Source organism: Falco cherrug, chromosome 3, assembly GCF_023634085.1.
Source record: "Falco cherrug isolate bFalChe1 chromosome 3, bFalChe1.pri, whole genome shotgun sequence".
Taxonomy (NCBI): Eukaryota; Metazoa; Chordata; class Aves; order Falconiformes; family Falconidae; genus Falco; species Falco cherrug.
In genome coordinates this window covers 61,073,161-61,098,931 of record NC_073699.1, presented here as the reverse complement: position 1 = coordinate 61,098,931, position 25,771 = coordinate 61,073,161, and the positions used below count along the sequence as shown (strand labels likewise).

The following is a 25,771-nucleotide window of genomic DNA, read 5'->3' as shown; positions in this document are numbered from 1 at the left end:
TTTTTTCTTCAATTAGAAAAAATGGCATTCAGCTGGCCTGATTTATGAGTCACATTTTGTTCCGTATTTTGCAAAATCCAGTGATAATATTTTTAAGTAGTATCCATGAGGCACCTAAACATTTTATTTCACTTATTTTTGACTTTCAGACCTATTCTATTAACTTTTTCTTAATATTGGAATCTCCTTCTTTAAAGTTTAGTGATTACTCAGCGGCTTCGTGGTATCTTATCTCCTCTTCAGATTGAGAACTGAGTTATATTCTAGTCACTAATATTTAGAGTCTACCATACTATGAATTCTTAAATTACTTCATGCAGTGAAATTTCTATTTCTGTACCACGGGTTAGAAGACTGGGCAAAAAAAATATCTTTCATTGAAGAATTTCTAGCTCTCATCAGAGACATACAGGTCTGGTATTAAAATTATAGGAATAATTTGTGATATGTGGAAAATGGTTCTGCCACTTCCTTGGGTGAAAAATTTCCCTTTCCTTTCTCACTAGTGCTGTGTTATTGACCAACCCCCAAAATTCCTAAACAAGAATCTCCTGTAGGTAGTTTATAAATAGAGAAGTTCAAGCAGAAATATTCCTTATTAAAATGGAAGTAAAGACTAACCACTAAAAGAACTAGCCAATCAAAATATCATTCTTTTAAGTATTTTGTTTTTCAAAACCAATGAAATTGTTCTTCAGTAAAGGAAATGGACCTCTACCAAACTGAGCAAAAACTCTCCCTCCTTTTCTTTTTGTAAATGAACAAGGTTTGGACTTGCTTTTCAATCTTTATTAGTCCCTTCCAAAAAAAAATGTAGTTAGAAATGACTGACCGTTGTATAGAAATGAACGATTAATAAAATAACCCTGGCTCAATAGTCTAGGAGTTTCTAGTTATGCTTTGAAAAAAGAGAATAAGATTAAAGCTGTTAGTAGTAAAAATCAGCTATAGATTGTTTTGTCTAAAGCAACCCTTAAAAAATCAAGACATTTCTTCTCCTATTTGAACCAACAAGTAATTCCTTCCTTTAATTAATTCAACTGGTCCAATTTTATTTCTTCCACTCAAGGATGGCCATAGCTGATGCCTTTTTTACTTGCATTCTGCAGTTTAAAGCTCTTAAAAGGTACTCGCTTGATAAGTCACTCACAAGCCTTTCTAACTGGGATAAAACTGACTGTGACAAAACAAGAAAGGAAACAAATATGCCTGTTCTACTGGTATGAAAAGAGGTGCTCCACAGAGGTAGGTCCTTCTTGTAAATGTCAAATGATTTAGGAATTCCAATCCTGTGTCACAAACTGCAAAATACATCTGAATGGGGCAGTAGTAAAAAATGTCCAGTTTCCTCCAGAAGTTCACAAGTGTCCAGTGATGGATGGCTAACTTTACAAGCCTTTAAAATAATAATACAGTTAGTGCAGATTGTCCTAGTTTCCAATTCAAACTTGAGACTAACTAACTTGTTGTGTTAGTGAGTATCCCATGATTTTTCTATGCAGGCAGTGTGATCCAGCTATCACATCTCAGCACCTACTTATTGCACAGAGCAAGTCAGGAAAATGAAACATTCTATCCCTGTGTGAGAGTAGCACTGTGATTCTGTGGAAGAAATCATCCAAAATGGTACAAGGCGGAAGAGAGGCAGAGAGGTGTGATGCTTCCTTGGAACACCCTTCACTATCACTAGGATCCTATAATTCCTGCCACAAAGTAAGCAGACTGAAAAGATCAGAGAACTTGGCTTCAAAGACTGCCCATGCTCTCCAAGGACAGCACAGATTACAAAGGCTACTATCAACATTACTCTCTACTAGTTGTATGATAGTAGGATCTAGAAGCTCTAAATCAGATTGGGAGCCCCACTGTGCTAAGAAAAGTGCAAGCACACAGCTAAACAATCTTTGCCACTAAAAGCATACTATGTAGCTGAGCTAGGATTTAACGGGCAGGTGTAGCAACTGCAGGTGGGAGAGGGAGGCAAATACCCCTAAGAAAATGCATTTACAATACCCAAATCAATGAACGCTTCCATCCTTCCCGTTCTTTTAGCTAGCTGGTATCACTCAGCATTTCCAGTTAATAACACAGTAGAAACAGATCTTCAGAAGTGATTTGAGGGACAGGGTACTGGTTTTGTGGATGAGACGCAGGTTAGGGTGTTCCAAAGGAAAAAAAAAAATGACATAAAGGTTCATAAACATAGAGATAGAAAAAGCAGAGGTGCCAAAAGTAAAGGGCTGGGATAAAATTGACTGTGACAAAATAAGAAAGGAAACAAATATGCCTGTTCTACTGGTATGAAAAGAGGTGCTCCACAGAGGTAGGTCCTTCTTGTAAATGTCAAATGATTTAGGAATTCCAATCCTGTGTCACAAACTGCAAAATACATCTGAATGGGGCAGTAGTAAAAAATGTCCAGTTTCCTCCAGAAGTTGCCTCAGCATTTCTACCCTTATCTCCCCCACGAATGCAAAAAAGAGTACCCTCATTTTTAAGTCTGTAGCAGCATTACTAGTGTTATGAGAAGACAAACCAGTCCAACATGCTTTTTATTTGAGCTTCAAGTTCAGTGCAGATGTCAGGATTTGTGACTGTCTTGGAGAAGACCCAAAACACATACAGATTTGTAGATGAAATGAATTACCACCCTGGCTAGTCTGTTAATACTGTAAGTGACTGGCATTCAGTCCTCATCTGCTAGCCAGCATCTACTCTGCTAACAAAGTCTTTGTTTTATTACTGCTGGTAGAACTCCAGCTAAGGGAGAACGTTCTCCCTCCCCTTCCTCATTGTTAGCTTTCAAATCCGTGTTCCTAGTTCTCCTTTGAAACTGCACTGCTTTTTTGTCCATATGGTAGAAGTTATGAGGTGTTGCTGGGCAGGGTATAATTTGTGACAGAAGGTGGTTTTGATCAGTAATTTTTTTTTCAGTTTTCTCTCTCTACTCCATGCTTTGAATATATTAGTTTTATAAATTCCTCAGAGTATGGTCTGCTTTACTTCTCTTTTTACAGTATTTTTCTTTTTCTGTTCCTGGCTTCTTTTGGAAATGCTCATGTATAAACTGCTTTTTACACAGGGCAGGGATTAGGTTTTCTTTCTGTTTTGCTGAGCACAGGAGCCGTTTAAGTTCTGAAATCGATGTATCCTGATTTTCTCTCCGATGATGTGTTAGCACTTACTAAATCTATTTTTTTAATGTCTTGGACAGAGGGAAAATAGCACTTATATTTCAGCAGAGGAGTATCTTCTCTTTAATTTATGATCATTGGTACAATACATACTGCTGTGTACAGCTCTTCCTTTCCTAAAAAAGACTTCTGTACTTCCATAAGACATCCATCCTGATTTGGTAATTGGTTTTTTGTGGGTTTTGGTTTTTTTTTTTTAAATGCAGGGAAAAACAGCCTTGTCAAAAGACCTATGCTAAGAAGGGACTATCAAAATAAGGCTCCACTGTGCAACAATAATTATGAATTATTAATTTTGTTTGTGATATTCTTTACAAAAATGTAAATATAAGCAACAAAACTGCATGAAAAGAAATGCAAAGAACTACTTCACTGATGAATATGACTCATTTAACTGACTATTAAATGAACTGCATCTCTCACTGGTGGATGATTCATGTCGGTGCATGTGAGCAAAAAGACTTTTTTTGTTAAACATCTGTGTTTCTGGTTGTCAGGAATAATAACATTCTTTACAAAACATACCTAAAACAAATAAAGTTCCCAGTTTGAAACATATCTTTGATCTCATCACAATCTATTTTTTAATGGGATTTTAATCCAGGCCTCTTAGACTGGATTTTTCTGAAGACTCTGAAGGCTCTTATCTCCTTCTTGGAAATAAGTAATTTCCTAAGGAAAAAATATAAAGCCTTTGGACCCTTAAGCTGTCAAATGGCCCTGAAGGGTACCCCCATGCACTTTAGCTATTTTATGAAGAAAAAAGTCTGGTTACTTATTTATAAGTACTCACTCTGTGTGGCCAAAGAAGCAGCCATAATGGTGCACACCACAGACCTCTGCATCAGCAAAGGGAAAGGTCAGGGCAGCATATTTGAAAGACAGACCCCACCACTGAAATAAAAGATCAAATCCTCCTGACTACTATGGAAAGAAGAAATCAGGCTTCTTTACCAAACTGCCCTCTGACTACTCAAACACAACGAAGGTCAATATGACTTCATGAAATGTAAATTTCGAATCGAGAAGGTTGACTGAGGAGCAATGAGAACATACTTGCATCAAACTAGCTGTATACATGTAGGTCTCATACTGAATAAAGATGAGGAGGTTTAAGAACTAAGTACCAACAAGGGCTGGGACTGTAGGTGTCTCAGTATTTTGAAATGCAGGGCTGGTACCAGCTTACATTGTGTGCAAGAGGTCTGACTTGTAGCCACTGGAAGTGCAACAGCATCTTACAAATCTGACTTCAGTGAACAAGAAGTCCTAGAAGTATAATGTACAACAAGGGGAGCTGTTAGCCTTAAAACGTTTGATTTTATGGTTTTCTACATATCCTCAAGCCAACAGTACTCAGAATAAAAAAGTGACTCTCACATTAGCTCTAAGAAAATTAAAGCAGTCAGTCCAGACTGATCCTGTCCATACGTAATGCATTTTTAAGCGAGTCAGCACCACTTTCTAGCCACTCCTACAGAAGCAGAGGACAATTTATCATGACCCTCCCCAAGGACATTTTGAATTTCACCTATTGCTGAAGGAGATCTGTTTGTCTCTCATGCTTTCAACACCAGATCTGCTTCTGAAACTATACTGCAGAACGTCAAATACCAGACATCCCTGAAAGTTTATTTCAACTATCTTCTGCAAACAGGAGAGGTGTGGATTTGAAGCCTGAAGAGGGCTCTGCCCTCTTTAGGTTAGGTAAAATGTGGTTTTCTAGTACTCAGCTGGCCTCCACCAGGCAGGGAAGATGTGAACTCAGATCAGAGTAATATTTCTGGAGCTGACCTACTGAGGGTGAAACAGCTACAGAACTAGATGCTCTTGGCATGGACAAATAAAACTGTTTTATTTTCCACCTGTGAATGCAAGGGAACACATCCACCATGGGAACTGAGTAACCTGAAGCTATGGGTATGAAGTAGTGGAGTGAGGTACTATCTTCTGATCTTGCTGCCACTGAGGACTTCACTACAGGAACAATAATGAACAGTTCAAAATGGAAAGTCAGTGAAGACCTGGTTACTTTGCCAGCAGGATGAAGCGAGGGCAGGGACAGAAGGACAATATAGGATAGGAATCCCACTGGTAGGTTTGTATATCCATGCATTTTTTGGCTTATGATGCCACTGGCTCAAGAGATGAGGCTGACATTCCTGGTGATTTCCACTACCAGCCTCCCTCTACAATGTATCCGTTATGAAAGGTTCTTCAGAAATCCTTTAAAAACAATCATACTCTCAGATTTTACTTATCATTACTCACTACCTACCTATTTTCTTGGAGGAAAGCATAACATAGCTCATTCTGCTCAAAGATAAATGGAATTATACATGCAATGATGCATGCAGAAAGGTAAAATATATTTTTGATAAATTTATAAAAATCAGGGAAAAGACAATTTTTTTAAAAAAAGCATTTTCACAGTCAACACTGTTTTGGGGCAGGAAGGTTGGCTAGAGGAACTTGAAAGGAGAATCAGGACAAGAAAGAAAAATAATTCCACAGAATTCTAAATCTGTCTCTGGGTCAACACAGCACAGAAATTCGTTTGTTCATATTTCAGAAGCATTTACAGTACTGCCAATAAAAAACCTGTCCGAACTGAAGCAATGTTAGATAAACCAAGATTCTAGTACAGGGACAAGAATAGAAAAGGGCTCCTCTGAATGGTTATCACTGATTTACATTTCATTTTTCATATATTTTCTGTAGCTGTTAGGGGTTACACAAAAATCTCCCATCTGTCCTATTTGATTAAGCATGCCTTGGTCATTTTTCTCATCAGTCCTTTTAATATCACTTTTAATTATGGACACATTTACTCATAACCAGAAGCTGTCAAATTCAGTGACAACATACTGGAAAGTGCAAAATATAACCATTTTGCTTCAAAAAGATATCATGAATACTTTGCTTCTAACCAATGACAAGTTACCGTTTTTCCCATTTCCTTTTGTGCTTCTGATGTGAACTCAAAAGACGAACAGAACCTGAAAGTACTGTATTTCTCTTTTTGTCAGCTTCAAACTATGTGAGACGGCAACTTCCACTCCCTTCTACGCAAGATTGTGACTCAGCTTTAACTTGCATGGGAGTCTTTGTGGTCAGCAATAACGGAAAATCAGATAAAGAGAAGGAAATGAAAGTTCAAAGTTTTGGAGAAATAAAAAGATGAAAATACACACATATACTTGAATGCCTTTCCCAGAGCTCTAAAATCATTAGGTCTTGCAGTCAAACACCATTACTGCAGAAAAAGACATTTCAATATAATGTCTGGAGAAGCAGGTGTTAAAAAGCCATCAATAACTACAGTTATGGCTTGCACGTGTTGAGTTATGCCTCCAAGTAGACAAACGCAGCTTAGATATTTACTAAGATTTCAGTTATTTCAAGGAATCTAAACTGAGTGAATTGCTGAAACACTATTTTGCCCAAGGTAGTATGTTCTGTGTCTTTTGACAGTACTACTGTCTTCTTTGCTGTACTACTCTATTTAACCATAACACATTTTAACATTCACTTATACATTAACACAGAGGTAATCCATGTAATACTGAATTTAACATTTGTTAAACTTTCCACTGTTACAAACACCAGAGAACTGCAGTTCCTAAGAACTACAGGTTCTTTTACCCACAACTGGTCCCACATTTTCTTTCAAATTAAAATTCTAATTGCTTAGCATTTTATGAATACAGTCAATAACTACAGATGGGAAACATTGAAATTCACAGGTTTTTTTAGTTACTAATTATATCTCTGAGTTTCTCTCTCTTCCCTTGCCTCTCCTTAATTTGTCATTGTGGTACATGCAAAACATGTTCTGCTTTGAATGTAAAAATCAGAGGCTTTTCTTTTTTTTTTTTTTTTTTTAAATACAGAAATGAAATAACACACTATACGACGTACTACCATGCTGTAAAAATTACCTACTGGTATTTTTGCTTTGCTTTACATTTTCTGCTTCTCTTTAGACTGCTGATGTTGAAATATTTTGGATTAGATGTGACACTGACTGGTGCTACACAGATGGCAGAGACTCCTTCAGTTTCTTAAGAATTTATTCTGGTCAGTTCATTCATATTGTTAGTTTCATAACTGGGTTTTATGTTTCCATTCTCTGTAATGAGATCAAGGTCTCATTGTGCCTCTCCCCCAGTCAAACTTCAAACAGCATCACAGATATCCTTACATTAAGATTACACATTACTGAGCAAATAGATTCTTTTTCAAGCTGGGATGAACTGAACAGAGTCCTCTTTAGTGGTTTAAGTCAAATTTTGTTCCTCTCTCTTTATGAAAGAGATATTTGATGCCGACACTTGGAATCATATTCTTCTCTCAGCTGTGGACTGGAACACTCAAATTTCCAAATCAGTTGTGTACTTGAGGGATGTAATGCATCTCCTGCAATGACTAACTATTAACTTTGTGGCAACCAACTTTTTAACTCCTCTGACTAAAAGACAAACTTCTACCGTGCAAAACACACCTGATTAGGCTACTTGTCCTTCCTAATGTGTAGGGAAAGATTTAATATTTTCTTCTAGGTCATGGGATCTTCTCCAGCTGTTCTGTCCCAGGTCTGTAACACCTGGTGATACAGTGCCAGGGTGGCTGATGAACCCGTATCTCCTTGGCCCCATATCTCCTTGGCCAACCACAAGCATCAACAGCCGGAGCAGAACTGCTGGTATGACCCTGTGCAGTTCATCCTCCCTACTTTCCTATTTACACAGGAGAGTTGCAAAGGTCCTACTGCCTCCAACCCAACCTGTTCAGAGTAAGAGGAACTGAATGGGAGGAGGTTCTGAACCCCTGATCAGAACCTCTGGCTTTTCTAGAAATGATTTGAACACGCTCCAAACTAAGACTGCTAATTCATTTTCAGAAAACTTTGTAGGAATTTTTATTATTGTAAAACATGAACTGGAGTACTTAATATTGCTAACAGAATCACATTGGTAACTGACTTCTAATCAGCTCAGGTTCTCTATTGTCTACAGCTGAAAAGGCCTTGCATTTATATTATGGGTTATTTCAGCATTTGTGAATTGTGATCGGCATTATTTTTAGGCCTTCTTTGACTAATTGTTTAACTTCAGCTCTTCTTCAGATGGTCTGTAGAAAATGTGCTTATGCTTAAAATCCCAGGTGCTTTGGCTCCACTGCCTTAAAAACAGAAAACCTGACATTTGACTGTGAAAAAGGGGAAAAAAAGAAGTAAAGGAAACAGTATCTCCCATGGCACTCCTGTATCCTCTTAACATTTTCTTGTAACTATACTGTTTTATAGATGAAACTGTCACGGCAAAAATGACAAATATAACACATAAAAGAACAAAAATGGGTAATAAATCACAAGTGACACTTCAGCCCATTGAAATGCATTCAGCCACTGCTGCAGAAAGTAGGAAGATTTCCTCTTGCTTTGCATTGTGCCTAGCTGAGCAAGAGGACCAGAATCCTTGAACAATCCGTAAAACAGTCGCCGAGGCCATTATGTAAAAACAGGCTTAGAATTTCACTTTGGAGATCCATTCTAACTCTGCTTTCCTTGTCACTTGGCCTTGCAACAGCATTGTAATACAGTTTTGACGTTACACCACAAAGACGCTTGCTCTCCCCTGGATAACTATCCACAGCTCTCACTGATGTAAACGCTGTTTAGAAGTATAAAGAGAAGAATAAACTCCTAAAATGGTCTATTCAACCTGCAGACAGACATATGCACACATAGCTTTGTTATTACAGACAGCACTGTAGTCTCAACTAGGAAACCATGGGTTCTCCATTACCTAAAATAGCACTTCAAGTTTCAACATGTCAGAACACATCTAAATCAACATTACACGGTTCAGCATTGAGAAAAATGAATGTGAATGACTGTCCAGCCCATGTTGCTGTACCTCAAATGCATTGTAAAGGACAACAAACCAGATAAACAGGAAAACACTCCTCAAATTCATGCCGTTGCGTTTTGTGCTAATAAACAGACTGTGTTTTCAGTAATATAGTATAAATCTGGAGAAAATCCCTTGACATAAAAAAAATTCAATGAGGTTGTGATTTAATAATTCAATGATTTCAGCTGATTTTTTCCACTTTTACGGTGGAATGGCTCAGAACAAAATCTGACCCATACCACAGCAATAAATCTTGCTATGTACTGAATACACATCTGAAGAAATCTGTATATTTTATTATGCTGTTAACCTCATAAGGGAGAAGAAACCAATTGGGATTATTTTATGACTGTTTTTAACATGGTTATAAAATATGCTGCTCATCTAGACCTTAAGGTATGCAGGGTAAAAATCATTTAAGCTTTAAGATTGCCACTATTTAAAAAAAAAAATATCCCAATTCTTAAGGATCAGTTATTCTAAAAACTTGACATATCTTGTTGTATCTGATTTATACCAAGAATTTAATCAATGAAGAGTATACAATACAGAACTCTCTCTTCCAGCTGCATGTGTAATTAACAATGGGTAGTAAAAAGGGTGTTCTGTGGAAATCAGTCTTAATAATATCCAGTAAAGTAGCGGCTGCTCCACTAAATCAGAAGTGGAAATACTTTAATTTAAATGTAAGTAGCTCAGACTTATTTCAACAATTAAGAAAATATCTGAAAGAATGAACACCCTAATCATGATTCCAAGCATGCTATTTTATCAGAATGCAGAAAGAACAAAATAGATGAGGGTCAAGTGAATACCAAATATGGCCAATTTAAACCTATTACATGAAAAGTCTCTTACAAAATAGTGAAGGGAACTGCAAACGCTTTCAGGCTTTCTCAAACATGGATTTGTCATTCAACATCATACAGTCACTTGTGTATGTGATAAGTTTTTTGTTTACTTTCTACATGATTTCAACTGTACTGTTAAACCGTATTTATTTATGAAAACATGGAAATGGTATCATGAGGACTATCGTACTTCATATATACATAGCTTTTTCTTCTGGCTGACAGATGTTAGATATTCTCCTTATCTGTTGGAGGATAGTGTCAAATGAGTGGATTTTGCTTTAGTTACTTTTTGTAAGGTTAACACTGAAAGCTAAATGCTATCCCCCAAATTTGAATTCCTTATATACTAAGTTATTGAATCAGTGATAATAATGTATTCACTAATACTAAGAACACTAATTGGCCTATTCTGACTTCTCAGAATCAAAATCGCACAATTTCCTTTACAGCATGTTAAACTATACCATAACTTCAGGAGAGCTACATTGTAGGTATTTGAGTGCAACTACAAGGAGAAGTCCCCTTTGCTATAAGGTGCAGAGGAGTACTGAAGCAAGGAATAGCTGTCAAGATATTTAGGGCAAACAGCAGGTAATCCTGTAAATGGAAGTAATTTCTATATGAAAAGGAAGGACAAAAAGGAACTAATAATGCATTGTTTATAAACTGCACCAGTAAGGGCCAGGATGAATTGATGGTGAGGGTAGAGGAAATGAGTGCAAGTAGAGTTGGCTTCAAAGCTGACCTGTATTATCATGATCTTTCTGAAGAGGAACTTTCAAAATTGGTAACAATATACAGGAATGCAGCCAAATTTTTAAATTTTTGTTATGCAAGAACTATCAACTTCCCATCTGAAAAAAAGAAAATCCCAACCCTGACCTCCCCACTGCTGGTTATGTATATAATGCTAATGCCAAATCCTGAAATGCTAAATGACAAAACTAATTTCTTGACCTCATATGTAATTACTTTGGTGCTGAAAGAAGGGAGGAAAAGGCACTGAGTAGAAAAATGCTAAGTAATATTATTTAACAATTATAGTTGTAGGGCTTGTGGTAACTACAGTTAGCAACTTCCTTATGGTTTCCACATAAAGAAGTCCTTTTACATGTAGATCCTTTCCACAGTCTGGGAATTTGTAGGAGAAAAGTGTGGGAAGAATGTGCATCATTGCCTGCTTCTTCATGTCTGGTCCAGCTTCAGCAAATCTCCTTTACAAAAATCTTTGGGTTCCTCACAGATACTGCAGATAACATCATCGCTGTACTGCCCTGAAGTCAAAAAGCCTGCCTAACTGACCCCTACACAGTATGTCTCTGAAGAAAAACATGAATTCCTGTTGCTATCATAGGACCAACCATGTGGGATGGGTGAGGGATTTTTCATAGTCTATTGCAGTTGTGGCAACCGAGGAAGATACTTCTTTCCTTTTGATCACACAGTCTTTCCAGCGTAACAAGGGGTTGTGAAAATGATGAGGGGATGTCAGAGGCTTTTTAATACATTTCACAGACAGCCATAAATGCTGTTTGCAGGTATCATCTGATACTTTACTTTTCGCTATAAAAATGAGTTTTGTGTAGAACAGGTGTTAAAAAACACCCCAGGAAATAAAAGTCATAGATCTGACAGACAACCAGAGAGGGTGCCAATGGCATGAGCCACTAGTGACAAAGTAACCAAATGAATACTTTGCTGGCTGTCCTACGCTAGCTGTATTTCTGTTCTCTCATTGTAACTTCTATAGCCATCTCCTTCTCGTGTAACAGGCTATATCCACTGTTTTCTGTAGCTACCCAGTTTTGCAATAAAATAAATAAAAAACAAAATAAAAGAAGAAAAACATTTAATTCTCCATATGGAAAAATATGTAAGTTTATTTGAATCCTGTGATGAAGAAATCAAAACTTGCTAAAGTTCAAAGATATGGAAGAGATGTTCCTTGTCTCTTCAAAGCTTTATTTGTATTCTCAAGTGAAAAATAATTGTGCTATAAAAATGTATGGACAGAGCTTCTGACAAGCAGTACTAACAATAACAAGCTAGTACTTCCTGGCATCATCTAAATGTGTTATTCTGGTTAGTTCATATGTAATACAAACATACATGCAACAATTTTGTCTTGATTAACATGGCAACTTTGGGATTATGGATCACTCAGTTATTATAACACATACCCCAGAAATAAAAGCTATAGCAGACATGTCACTAATCCTCTTATCTTAAGTTGAATCATTTAACTTTCTCTTATTGACTATAGTAGCATCCAGATGCTAAGCATCTGAACTCCTCCTCGTCCCTTAGATACCTGGGTAGCAATATTTACATGCTTCCCAAGTAACTATGCCAGTATTCTTAGGAAAGGTAATGGTTTTATCATATGCTAAATGCTGATGTACTAAGTCTAACTTCCCCTGAATATGTAATCCTATCAAACTCACCTTACATTCTAGAATGTTTAATGCTCTTTGCTTCTGTTTGAAAATAAAAAGGTTTCCAAATCCCTTAAAAGCTTTATGCATGTCCTTATTTTCTGACAAAATTAATAATTTCCCCAAGTTCATAAAGATTTTCTGGTACATTCTGACCTGGCCTTCAAGCCACACACAGCCTAATAACTGTCTCACTTGCATACTGAGTTTACTGACAATTAGATTTAAAAACCTTACAGGCTTGTTCATTCTCATATGTTACATGCTAGGTTATTTTGTTTTAATCCTAGAATTCATGTATGACATAATTAAAAAGGAATTTATTTTATTTCTTTATTTAAATATTTGCTTATTGAAATGTTGCCAGAAAATATGATCTTCCCAAAATTCTGCAGTAAAAAACAATAAAAAATCCATTAATTCAAGATTTTTCTGCTAACTTACACATGCAACTCTTGAGCCTGATTTACTTAGAAATTATAGTATCTTCATCTAATAACACAAAAAAATAAACAGATACACATATATATATCTATATTCAAACTGTCATTTATTTTATGGATGGAGCAAGACTAGACCTCTTTACAACATCAGGCTTGAAGGAACATCCCACAGATCACACACACAATGGGCACATGCAGCGGAGTTGTATGTACAGGGATGTGTGTGTAAGTTTTGGTGCCAAGTACACCATTTAATTTAATGGAGCTGAAGAAAAAATTATAAGTAAAAAGAAATTTTTACAGAGAAAACTATTTATGAGCAGAGAACGAAGACACCATCATGGAAAAGGAGCCAAAGAAAATGAGACAAAATGGGCATGATGACTTGTCTATACTTGAACATCTGACCTGTTAGTTGGTCGTCGCCTGCAGCAGGGGCGATGCGAATGTATGGTGTTGTAAGCTGAGTCACGATTATCGCAGCTAAGGCAAAGGAAGATTTCCAGGTCAGCATGCATGAGGGAAAAAAAAGCCAGACTGAAGCTAGGCCAGCAAGAAGAATCTTGGTCAATAGTTTATTGTCTGAACTTCTTACAGATAAAACCCCAAAAACTCCCACAAGTTCCTTTTCACCTTCAGTTGTTAGTTTTGTTATTCTACAAATTAATAAGCTTTTGTATGTGACTTCTATTCAGGAAAAAGACTCAAGGCACATTATTTACATAGAATGCATTTAAGCACACTGGAGACTCTTTGGCTCTGCTGGTCACAGAACTGGGCTTTCTAAGTGAAAGTTAACTGCTTATTCAGATTAGTCTAGTATTAATCTCTCCAGGTGACTTGAACTAGTTTAACTTTTTGTTTTCCTATTTCATAGTAGTACATTTTCCCTATAATTCTTTTTTAAAATAATGTTTATGTAAAATGGTTTTGAGCTATTATTTTTCTTGTACCCACTTGGGTCTTTGTTCTGAAAATGCACACACTACACATATAGTTAACTTTCAGCATATAGAGAATGACCACTGAGAGCTGGCACACTTTTTGTTAGGTATGCATATATACCTGTTTGAGGTCTGAATTTCAAGTTCATGTTTTGCCACAAAGACAAGAAAAACCTGAAACATCTGATTTGTTTGTGTGCCTCAAGTATTCAGACTTTGCTGTCAGAGCTGTAACAAGTACTGACTGGTATAGACCACTATTACCATGGCTCACATTAATAAACCCTCATATTTCTTTGTTTGCCAGCAGTTCTACGATTGCCTCTAAATGGTTAAGCACACTATGATACATATATATTAAGAAATATAAAAAAAATTAAAAGGTCAGATCCAACATGATGCAGCTGGAGAATGATAAAAAGAAAAAATATTGGAAAATTAAGGACAAAATTATATGAAAGATCACTCATTTACATAGAACAGCCTGGGTGCTATTAGAAATGTGGCAAGGAGTGAGGAAAATAGATCATCTACCATCTGCAGACAATTAAACTCAAAACTGCTGCTGCATAATATTTTGAAATATCCCTCTGCAACATGAAATGCAGTGTTGATAGTAGCTGCTAGAGTACTGTTGCTATTGGATTTAAAATATTATAATATCCTTTTCTCTCTCATAATTAATGAAAGCCTTCCAATATTGCAAAATTAGAACAATGATGTCTCCCTCTTGAGAACTGGATTCCTAGGAGATAACCAAGATGTTTCTATCCAGACAGTGTTGTAAGTCATATCAGGAAATATAGTGTTAATATAAATCACAAAACACCATAAAGTTGATAGCAATAAACTTGGAGGAGTTTTGGAATGTTTTCAACTTCGTCTGTTGAGATTTTACAGTCATTTAGCTTGAAGAAAGAGTAGGTATATGAAAGCCATATTTCAAGCAAAACACGACAACCTTTATTACCAGTGGTACAAAAATCTCTTCCTGATTTTTGTTTGTTTGTTTGTTTAATTATCTTGTCAAAAATAATGGGAGTGGAAACCCTGCAGTCTCCACATTTGTAGTCACAGAGGCACCAGAAGCCTTTCTCTACACAAAACTAAGATCATAAGACTCCACATCAGAAGAATATGTTGTCTGATGCTTCTCCTAGCAAAATCAGTGGCAAAGGATCCCTTCGACTTCAGCAGAAGCAGAAGAACTTTCAGCTCTACAAAACTCAACATTCTGATCCTAAACTAAACTTACAATCATTGCTATCAGGATTTTTATATGATCTCTAAAAGAACACATTTAACAGAGGGTTCATTTGTAAAAATGTAATGGTCATAAAACAAGATCATTTTTTAAAATGTTACAAATTGAGTTTTTTTAAAATATACTTGATGGAATGAGAAAGTATTATCCAGCTACTGACCCTACACATGTATTTGACCAGTAGAGTTAGGTTGTACTTTTCTGCAGTTATGCTGTACTTTTCTAACAAGAAGCCTGTCAGTATAAAAGCCTATCTATCTAGTGCACTTTGGCTCTGATCCAGCAACACAGATTAGTGTGTGCCAGTTGAGCACTTGCTTGACAGTAAACATACAGTAAGCACATGCATTATTCCTGTTGACATCAACTGCAATGAAAAGTGAAGTACCTACTGTAAGGGTTCTGCTGGATCTGGGTCAAAAAGGCTTTATCTCTTTAGGTTACACTTATTCATTATTTTTATTTTAACAAAAAATACAAAAGCATACAGCGGGCCATGGAATGAACACTGCAAAACTCAGTGATCCTAAGAAGGTTGCAAGGGCATCAACAACTTTTAGATTATCTGGAGTTGGAATGATTAAAGGAAATACAACTAGAAAATTATATTATATAGCTATGCTCATGTCAGGTTCTGAACTCCCATACTGGTCCTAAGGGCAGACTTCAAACAGGCAAAACCACACACCCTTAATACAGACAACAAGGTGGCTTGGCCAAGCTTGGCTGGCTCAGTGGAGCAGCTTGGAGGCTGCCTTGGGTGACCTGGATCCCAGGAAAAGCTGTCGATGTGCTTAGTGCAATCTTCAGATTCAATCTGAATGGAACTGCAGAAACTTTCAAGAAACAAGCAGACAGCTGGCTGCATCGTTATGTTTGTTCTACAGGGTATACTTTATGGCACTGGCCTTTATTCAGTAAAATACTTACATGTCTACTTTAAGACAGAATTGTTGCACTGTAATCAGTGAGATTAGCCTTTGTGCTCAAAATTAGGTACATAACTGACTTGATTAGGGCCTGAAAGTATATGGTTTCACACGCACTTATTAAATTCTAGAGTATGTCTACTAACTCCAATGGCTACCCAAGACTGTAGGTATTTTCAGGATCAGACCTTAATTTAAAAGAAGATTGTACCAGTTTTATATGTGAATGGCCTAAAGCACTTTCTTTTAACTTTAAAAACCACCAAATATGAACTCCTAAAGATAACAGATGCCCAGAATACAAACATTTCAGAGATGTTATTAGCACAGGAAAACTCGATGTTGTACTGGGGACTTCTTGCAACTTTATTTGTAAGAAGCACTGTAATAAATGGACACAACAAGCACATGACAGAGTTCAAGTAGCTTACTGTCTAGCAGCTATAGTGTAGTCACAAAACTCAGTGGAAAATGGTGTGTGTCTGTAAAAGGTCAGGCAGAGCGGTCGCAGCAGACTTTGTTTCCTGGGGTACAGGCAATGTAAATGTTGAGCTAAGGTGTTTGCGGGTGTGTGGACAGAAGGGGAGGTGAATGGGAGAGGACAGTTTATCTTGCCCCACTACAGGGGTGGTAACTTCTAACCTACAGACATTAAGCATTTTTGCTATTTTTTCTAGTCCATATGTGGGAAGTCCAAAGAGGGCACACAAGTCTGCTTTTCTCTCAAGTATCTCTTAGATCTAAAGGGAAAAAATCTGTACAGACAGGTATGATTAATATCATACTAAAATATGTCACGGTCTCCCATTTTGTTTTTAAAAATTAATATAGTTTAAAAATATAATACAGACATTCAGTTTATAAGCATGGAAATCAGTGCTTTACAGAAGACCCCACAAGGAAGTTTTGCACCAGGAACTATAAATGCCATTGATGACACCTCTGGTTTCAAAGTCCTCACAGCAACCCCTCACATTATTTTACAGGCTTCGCAAAGGTATTACAAAGAATTATGAAACATGCTTTCACAACAGAAATGCATGGAAATTTGTTTAAAATAAAAGCTGCACTTCTCACACCTCCATTGCCAAACGGGTTCAGTCAAAGTTGCTTGTTGCTATGGGAGCTATTCCAATCCATAAAGTTACCCTCACTTCTCAAATGAGAAAGTAAGATTTTTCAGTCAGTCGAGTAATTGAAATAGTTGAACATCCATTAGTGATTAGGAATACAAATCTTCAAATAATTTAAAATCCATTCCTCTAATGACCTATTATGATTTCTGAGGTAATGCAGTCCACTCCTGGTATCACTGAAGCTACCAGAAAACAACACCACAGGATTCCACTTGAATGTGGAATTACACTCTCATCTATATGTTATAAAGCTTTTGTTTAGATATTTCAAAGTTTTCTAAAGTTTTGTAGTCAGTTAGTAAATTAGAATTAAAACGACTTCCTTTGGTTTGGAAAAAAACCCAACAACCAGGAATCAGTTCAAAAAGCCATAAAAAATGTTTGTCAGATTAGGGAGGATCCGGCCTTTCAAAAGAGGCAACTGTATGCTAAAATTTCTTTTACTTTTAAGTAACGAGATTCTCATCTATCTTATTTAGATTTAGTGGTGGTGGAGGAAATGTGAACTCTACATGTAAAGGAAATCATGGTGGAATCAGTTATGTTAGGGTGTTAGGGACAGTCACTATGAGACATGCAAGCTCTCCCACAAGGAACAGTGGTAGACAGATGGAGCAGTTTTTGTTTCATACTTTTACCAGCTGCCCAAACTGCAGGGTGGTATTACTTGCTCCTACTCACAGCAGTATTTTCATTCTTTCTCTTCTATTACAATCTCCAGATAATCATAGTATCCCATCACTACTCTTTCAGGCTTTGAAGTTGCAACCAGCAGGTACTAAACAGATGAGACTACAAAGATAATCACAGACAGACTCTACCCTCCAAAGTTAAATATATTATCAGCATGTTTATCTTTCCTTGTTTGAGGATCAAACCTACAGCTAGCACTGTCTCACTTATACAAACTTGTCTCACAAACGGTAGTATCATGTGCTGACAGTCCAATAAATATAGCTGATCTGTACCACGAAAATGCAGAACATGCTTTCTCCACTTTTCTTTTATAAAGCAACTAAGAAAAGATAATTGCTTACAAGTAAGGGGTAATGTTTCACTACAGATGTAGAAACACCTAGCATGCACCCTGCAATTGGCAATTTTACAACTCCACTTTATACAGCAAAGTCCAAAATATTTATTGTGAGATCATATAAAAACCCACAGAATATATTTTAAAAACCCTGTGTTCAAGTAGACACCTAAAAATGAGTAATACGTTTCTTATTAAAAACAAACAAACAAACAAACAAACTTACTTCCTAAATCTCAGCTAGAGATGGAAATGAATCATTTAAAATCTGTAATAGGTTTAGTGATGCCTTTTAGCAATATAAACACTTCTGGATGTTTGCAATGACCATACGAAGGGAAGGTCAGCAAGCTGAAATACAGAACACATGACACAATATGAACATACCTTTTGTGGCTACCCTGACGCAGTCAATTTTGGTTTCCTGTGTCAAATAAAGAGGAAAAAGGTCACATCTTGTGTTTCTAAGGAAAGTAAGTAATCCATGATTGTATTCTTAAAAGTACTGATAAAATGTCAGAGAAGTGTTAATTTAATGTGCCTCATTACATATTTAACTGCTTATTAAGCAACTCGGATGGGCTTTCATAATATGGACAAACACTGCCTGGGTATGGTATATAAATATTTCACTTAAGGTTTCTTTAACAGTAGAAAATATGTGAAAGATATTCACAAGAGCACAGGCAAGTGTTTAGCTTTTACTTTGGCAACACAATGACCTTGGAAGAGTTTTCTTTTTCTTGCAGATAATATAGTTTGAGGCATCATGCTAGACAATTTTAGAAAGAAAAAACAATCAATGGTGTTTCACATTTCTGCACTGTCAGTGCACTGTGAAAGAGGAACCATTATGGTTTCTGGCAGAAAACATTTCCAGGCTGTCAGCACAGACAGCCAAAGCTGATCAAGAATTGAAGGGCTCTAGGTAGATCTGTCCAGGAAATGAAAAACAATTCCAGGAAGAATTAGTCCGATGAAACATGATCTGCAAAGACCTTTTTACACACTTTTTATTTCAGTTCCATCTACTTATTTTTCTTTTACTGTTTGCAGAAATGGGGAGAAAAAGTGGTTTCTAATTCAGTCAGGGCAACCAAATGAGAATATGGGAGTTCAAGATGTTACAAACTAAGGTAATGGGACTGGACAGGCCAAGACAAATGTGCTAAAATCCACAGTCAAGTTTGGCTTAAACTTAGCAAAAGAAATCACAACACATTCCTCTTCAAAGCAAATTAAAAAAAAAAAAAAAAAAAGAAGCTAGTCAAACATACTGGACAGCTTTTAGATAGGAAGATAGAATGGTATTACACTACTTTGTCTACTCACTATTGACAAAATGTTTTTCCCTCTTTCCTGTAACATTTAATCATTAAGCAATACTGTATTAGGAAAAATGTTATTTTTAAATTCAGTGTGTTAAATTTCACGGTTCCTTCATTTTCTCATTAGCAACTAAACTGGGCATCTTGCTAGTTCATAGTTCCAGTCATCTATTTACACCCAAATACTGTATAAAACCACAACTGCATAAGACTTACCCCATTGGCTCTGCTGGCAGCTTGAAAATAGATGCTGTAGCTCTTATGAGGAAGAAGAGGAGTGTTCCAGAAACCACTGTAGGTTTTGTTATCACCAATAGTAAAAGGCTGAGCAGCTTGTAAACCATTGGCTGGAAACTCTGCAGCAAAGTAGTACTGGGAATTCAGAAGCGAGGCATTCTGGAAATGAATGGGCACTGGGTAGCACTTCAGGATTTCAGTTGTCTTTTTGGTCCTCCGTGGACGTTCTTCTTCAACAACTATTTGATAGACACTAAGAGTGTAGAAAGGAAAGAACAAAAGAAACACACAGGTTGTTTTAAGACTTGGACAATCAACTCATTCTGAAACCATAATAGCATAGCAATATTTATGGGAAAAAAAAAAAGAACTGTTAATAGGAAAGGATACAGGAAGAAAATGTCATTTTGATATTCAGGTGTATGGATTTGTGGAATAGATTCATGCTTTCAAACAAATTCATTTTGTTTTGGAAAAACAAAGTTAGCCACACACATCACAGCTTTTTACATAGCAAATGCACAGAACATTTTCTTGTTTGAACTCTTGTACAGAAAAAAAGCTTGCTTGATTAGTGCTATAGATTCCATTCTCTAAGCTTTTTATCTTGTCTAAATGAAATGCAATGAGTAGTAAGATAAAAATGAAGAAATAAATTACAATGAGATGGGAAATAGTATTTGTTTAACTGTTGACATTATAACTATTTATAAAAGCACACATGGAGTAAATTACAGTCTTTTAAAATTGTCTTTTAAAAAAGTCTTTTTTCAGTGGCATATTGACTGTTACTGAGAAAGAATAAAACACTTTTTGATGGAAGTTACTCTCACTCAGCAAAGCACTTTTATCTTAGAGATAACCATATTTTTAAGTGTTTCTGCATTCTGCAAAGCAAATCAGTTTGCATGTGAATTCTTTACTGTACTGGGACCTACAGGGAACAGTCCATCCCTCTCCACTGTAAAGGTGCTATGGACTTTCAAGCAAGACAAAGAAATTGTGATTTCTGCTGTATATGCAAACAGTGTAATCACTATAACCTTGCAGCTACTGTAAAATCCTGAGTCAGTGCTTTCAAATTTGTGAAGTGGGAAGTCCATGTCTCTAAAGAGGACCAGCTTGCAAGTTTACTGCTTCACTGGGGACCAGTGATTCTTAATTATTATTTGTCTCCTGGAATCTTTAATCCTGGTAAGCAAGTCAGTATAGGTAACTGATGTTAAAGCAGCAGTATGTCCACATTTTTCACATCATCTACATCTAATAACAATTTATGATCTCTCAAGTTAATAATTCATAAAAATCAGGGATCTCTGGGTAGGGTATGTTTCTTTAGGATGAAATACCCACATAGTCTTCTAACGTGTTCCCACTCAAGTCTTCTGTAGGTAGATGATTATGTTTACAGAAGACTGCCCAAAGTACAGGGACACTTGGGCTGGGCCTCTGCAGGTCTCAGTCTGGACCCAACAAGGCTTACTGGATTAGTCATATCACTGCACAGCTATGGCTATTCCCCTTCTGAAGGCAAATCTGGTTTAGAAATAAGAGAGAGGACTTTGTGCAGTCACCAAGCCAGCTCATAGCCTGTGAACTCCTGTAGCTGCTTGGGCTCTGCTAGATTCAAGCTGCTTTGAGCGCTGGCATAGAACTTTCCAGCTCTTGCGCTCTCTGGAGCCTTACTGACTCAGTGCACAACCAGACTAACACACTGCTTCTACCCCCAAGCTGCCTTTGCATGTTTCGATAATGCTGTGTGCTTGAATGACGTGCCATCAAGGGAACTGTTCAAAGTCAGGTTGGATGGGGCTTTAAGCAACCTGATCAAGTGGAAGATGCTCCTGCCCATGGCAGGGGTGTGGACTAGATGACCTTTAGAGGTCCCTTCCAACCCAATCCTTTCTGACTTCATGATTCTATGACAGCACGATGCTAGGTCTTCAGAGCCATCATAGCCGAGTATCACCAAGAGGCAGAAGAACGCCAGTTCTCTTGGCCTTCTTACTGTTCTTTTACTAGATCTACTGATCATGTTCAATAGACCCCGTTCACTACGTTTTTAAGATCTAGCATCTACAGTAGGAGATGCTGCACTTGCTACGCTTACAAAAATATGCCCAGAAACACTGAGAATGCTTAATACCTCTTCTTCTGACTGATTTAGACTGTCACCATGGATGAGATTTAGTTTAATGTTAAGACACTTAAATTCAAATGTCACCATGAAGATGTCTATACATCTGTAAACTCCCATTACAGTCATTGGAGAGCTATTCAGTATAGGGAAGAGATCTTAAAGACCTGACTAGAGAGGAGGCATCTACTTTTAGGTTAACTTAATTGTTTTCTAGGCTGTACTGCAATAACTAAATAGTCAGCTCACATGTAGACATCTACAAGTGGACACTTAAATTTAGATGTTTTAATCTAATGATAAACCCCACACAGAAATCTAACCATGTATAAGTTTGGTATAGCCAGGGAGAGAAACAAATGTCTTGAGGGTCTACTCAGAGGTCACTTCTGTACATTTTGCAACTCCGCGCAACAAAGTCTACACATCTAGCAGAAAGATTTTTGTTAGTTGATTAATTCCATGCTGAGTAGTAAATGAAGGTCAATACATCACAACCTTTCTTTAATCCTGTGAGAATTGATGTGTAAAAACTAACCACGAAATATCCACATTGCAATCTTGTTTTTTCTCTTCCAAATCAATATTTGACATGATTATAGCAGTTAATTTTCTAGAACAAAACACAGTTGCTTAGAACTGGGATTCCAAGCTACTTTGAAAAGAGTGTATTGCCTCCTCTAATTATTAATTTACAGTGAATTTACAACAAATACCATTTGAAAATTCAAATGGAGTATTGGAAAAAAAAGGAAAAGGTGACGCAAACAGCTATTCTTGCAAGGTAGTGAAGTTGGATACACTTGCTTAATACCACAGCAAAGATAAGAATCCCTCAGTTTCACCAAAGCATGACAGATAGTAAACTCAGTTATTTGGATGTCACCTTGCAGAGAGTATTGTTACCTTTTTTATTGCAGCAGGACTGAATGTAAGAGGGATCTCAAACCAGACAAGGTAATATGACCTGTTTCAGTACTGGTTGAAATGAAGGTTCTTTTCATTTTTCATTTAGTGATTAAAGTTAAGACTGTAGATATTTTAATAACAAATCTGTCATTACAACGCTCCTTTTTCTCTGGCAAATTCATGTTAGTTATACTACATGCACTACTCCTTGTATATTACATTTTAAATGCCTGCCATCTATTCATCTTCAGATACATTAAAGAAAGAACTAAGTTGACTGGAGCAATTTCAAACTCAAAATGTCTTTTCATCCTTACTCCACAAGACAAATTAGATTTGCAAGCATCTAGACCTCAAATCTATTTGCTCTTTAATAATTTAAGCACTGAAAGGTCAAGCAGCTCTTTTCTGTTCCCTTTTATCAAAGTCCAAGTGCTAATGAAAAATAACTAAATCCTGTCTGCTGCCCAATTTTCACACACTGCTGTTTCTCTGATGTAAATTAACACATTATAAGCACCTGGGTCAATGGAAACCTCACAGAACTTTGAGTGATACGTTTTATATTTGTACAAATGAGATCATCTTGCTAATGAATTTTACAAAATTGCCCCAATTACAATTATAATCCAAAAGTTTCCTCTAATTCTTACTACTAAAATTGCTTTCTTTAGTAACTACTGAATTGCCTACTCTAAAAAGGGTTCAAGATTATCAATTGAGCTAGCACTGCTCCATGACTGTATTATTGCTCTTAGGTATTAGTCAGATTTCCTGCTTGTTTGAAGTTGCATTGTTCCTTTTCCACACATCTATATTTCAGAGAATAAGTCTTCCTATCTGTAAGCCAAAAAATAAAATCTACATTACAGTGAAAGGTATCAAATCCATATTGGCTATTGGTAGAACTTAAGATTGCCTTTCTGAAAGAAAGAAATGTAATTTAAATTTAATTCACACTATGCAGTTCTACTATAGTATTCCAAAGCCTTGGAAATTGAATCTACTTATACAGACGGAACCTTACTGTTGCATCAAGAAAGGAACACATGGGTATTATTTTTAACTCTAGGATTCAAGTATTTCAAATTTGGGGATTAAATATGATGTCTGGGAAAGGAAAATGTTGATGTAGTTTTTAAGTTACTTATTTTTAACAATTCCAAAATTAAATGACTATCCAGAGATACAAATCTGAACATGATAAGGACTTTAATTTTTGTTAGAAATTAGGCTTCTCAGATATTTACTGAAATTCGGTTGCTTAAACTAAAATGGTCTGTGAATGTCTGCTAAATATATTGGTTTTTTTTTTCAGAGTGGAAAAAGACACATGAAAAAAGAAAGAAGACGTTAACACAGCAATCAAAGATGTTAAGAATAACTAGACAAATCAACAAAACAGTTCAAAAGAAAACTTAAGTGTGTAACTGTTCTTAAGTACATGAGATGATGGGGTTTAGTAACTTGTTGATTCAGGACATTATTCCACACTATTGGAATGCAGTAAATCAAATTTTTATTAATCAAAGCCTCATTCAAAGTGACAAAGTAATTTTCTCAAGAAGGGCCTACTGCATACAAGCATGAACTTCAGGATTCTTACTACAGAAGCTCTTAACCTGTACAATCTAGGTATTTATCAACTGAAACTTATGAATTTATAATTACACCTCCACCAAAAGTAATTCCAAATTGAAAACAAAGGGAAACATGCTTGATTACTTCATTATTGAAATGTCAAGTCTATTTTTTCTCTCCTAAACAGTCTTGATGCTTCACCTAACTGAAGCCATAATTTTTTTACAAATTATTTTACAGAAGGAAGATGACCTAAGGATCTGAATCTAGATTAAGAGCATTTACTAGTCTTAATACGACTAGTGTGTGTGTGATCTTAGGCAAGTCAATTAAATATTTTGTGTCTTGGTTCTCCAGCTGTAAAATGAGAATGGGAAAGTTTCTTATTGCCTCTGGCCTGCTTCAACTGTTCAAAACTAAAACCTCTTCAAGATCTTTTTTATTATCCATGAAAAAATAGTTGGTTTTTTCCCTAGAAAATGTAAAAGCCTGCAAAGCTGTTAAACTCCACTAACAGTGCCCTCATCAGCTATGTATACTGTTGGGCTACCTTTGCAGACTGTTATGGTGACATTGTAGAGCTTAATTTGAAGTTTTCTGCTCATTGTAGTAAGTCTCCTAGTCTCGTGCTTTATTATAAACATATGTAAGTGGCACTTTTTAGAGATCTATTTCTGTATCTCAACTTGTATGCTTGCTTTGTTTTAATGCTAACAGATTCAAGCAACAGAATAACCTTTAATCTACACATTGACCATTACTTCAGTCGCTTATTCCCATAGCCCTACTTTATCTATATGCTAGAATCACATCGCTGCATTCTTCTACTAAAATACTAAAGTTCCAATAGATGGCAAGATTAAGAAATCGAAACCCAACCTTATTATCTCAGTTTTATGTCCACGAAGAACTTGATTGCTCAAACTGTAACAGTCTATAGGGTTCCTACAATTTCAACAATATTTGTGTAGACACTGAAAATTCTATTGTACAGCCATTTAATTCATGACCATTTTATAAAAAATCAGTTGTTTTGTTCATGTTTTGCATTCAAAGTTTCATATATCTTTTCTCATCATACATTATTTAATAAGTTTATCATTTAATACTGCTTCTTTAAAAAAAGACAACCCTTGGACAATTTTTTTCTATAATTACAGCATAACGTCCTTTTCATCCTTGTAATCAGTTGTCTCTGATGTGTTCATAACATATCTACATGGATTAACATTGGAGATTTTGATCTATTTCTTCCTGCCCTTATATTGCACTAGGTTCTTGCAATTCATCCTGTAACTTAAAAATTTTACAGTACTAGAAAGCATACGTAAACCGTATCTTGAAACAGAAGATGGAAATTACTCTTTAAAGGACAGGAATTTATAATTTATGGTTGGCAGGCAAATAGAAGACTACAAGAAATAGCCAC

At 36.3% G+C, this 25,771-nt stretch overlaps 1 protein-coding gene across 10 annotated transcripts in view; it reads right to left on the bottom strand.

The window, feature by feature from the left end:
* The window catches only part of PTPRM (protein tyrosine phosphatase receptor type M), a 481,575-nt gene that overhangs the window by 162,617 nt on the left and 293,187 nt on the right, over positions 1 to 25,771 (bottom strand). For 5 of the 10 annotated variants that reach the window (XM_027802895.2, XM_027802897.2, XM_027802902.2 and 2 more), the window contains exons 12-14: positions 19,695 to 19,968; positions 18,538 to 18,574; positions 13,253 to 13,327 (exon numbers count right to left, since the gene is read on the bottom strand). In XM_027802895.2, coding sequence (XP_027658696.1) covers positions 13,253 to 13,327; positions 18,538 to 18,574; positions 19,695 to 19,968 — 386 coding nt within the window. The remainder of the gene's footprint in view (positions 1 to 13,252; positions 13,328 to 18,537; positions 18,575 to 19,694; positions 19,969 to 25,771) is intronic. The other 5 variants (XM_055705240.1, XM_055705241.1, XM_055705242.1 and 2 more) reach the window with 1 other exon arrangement.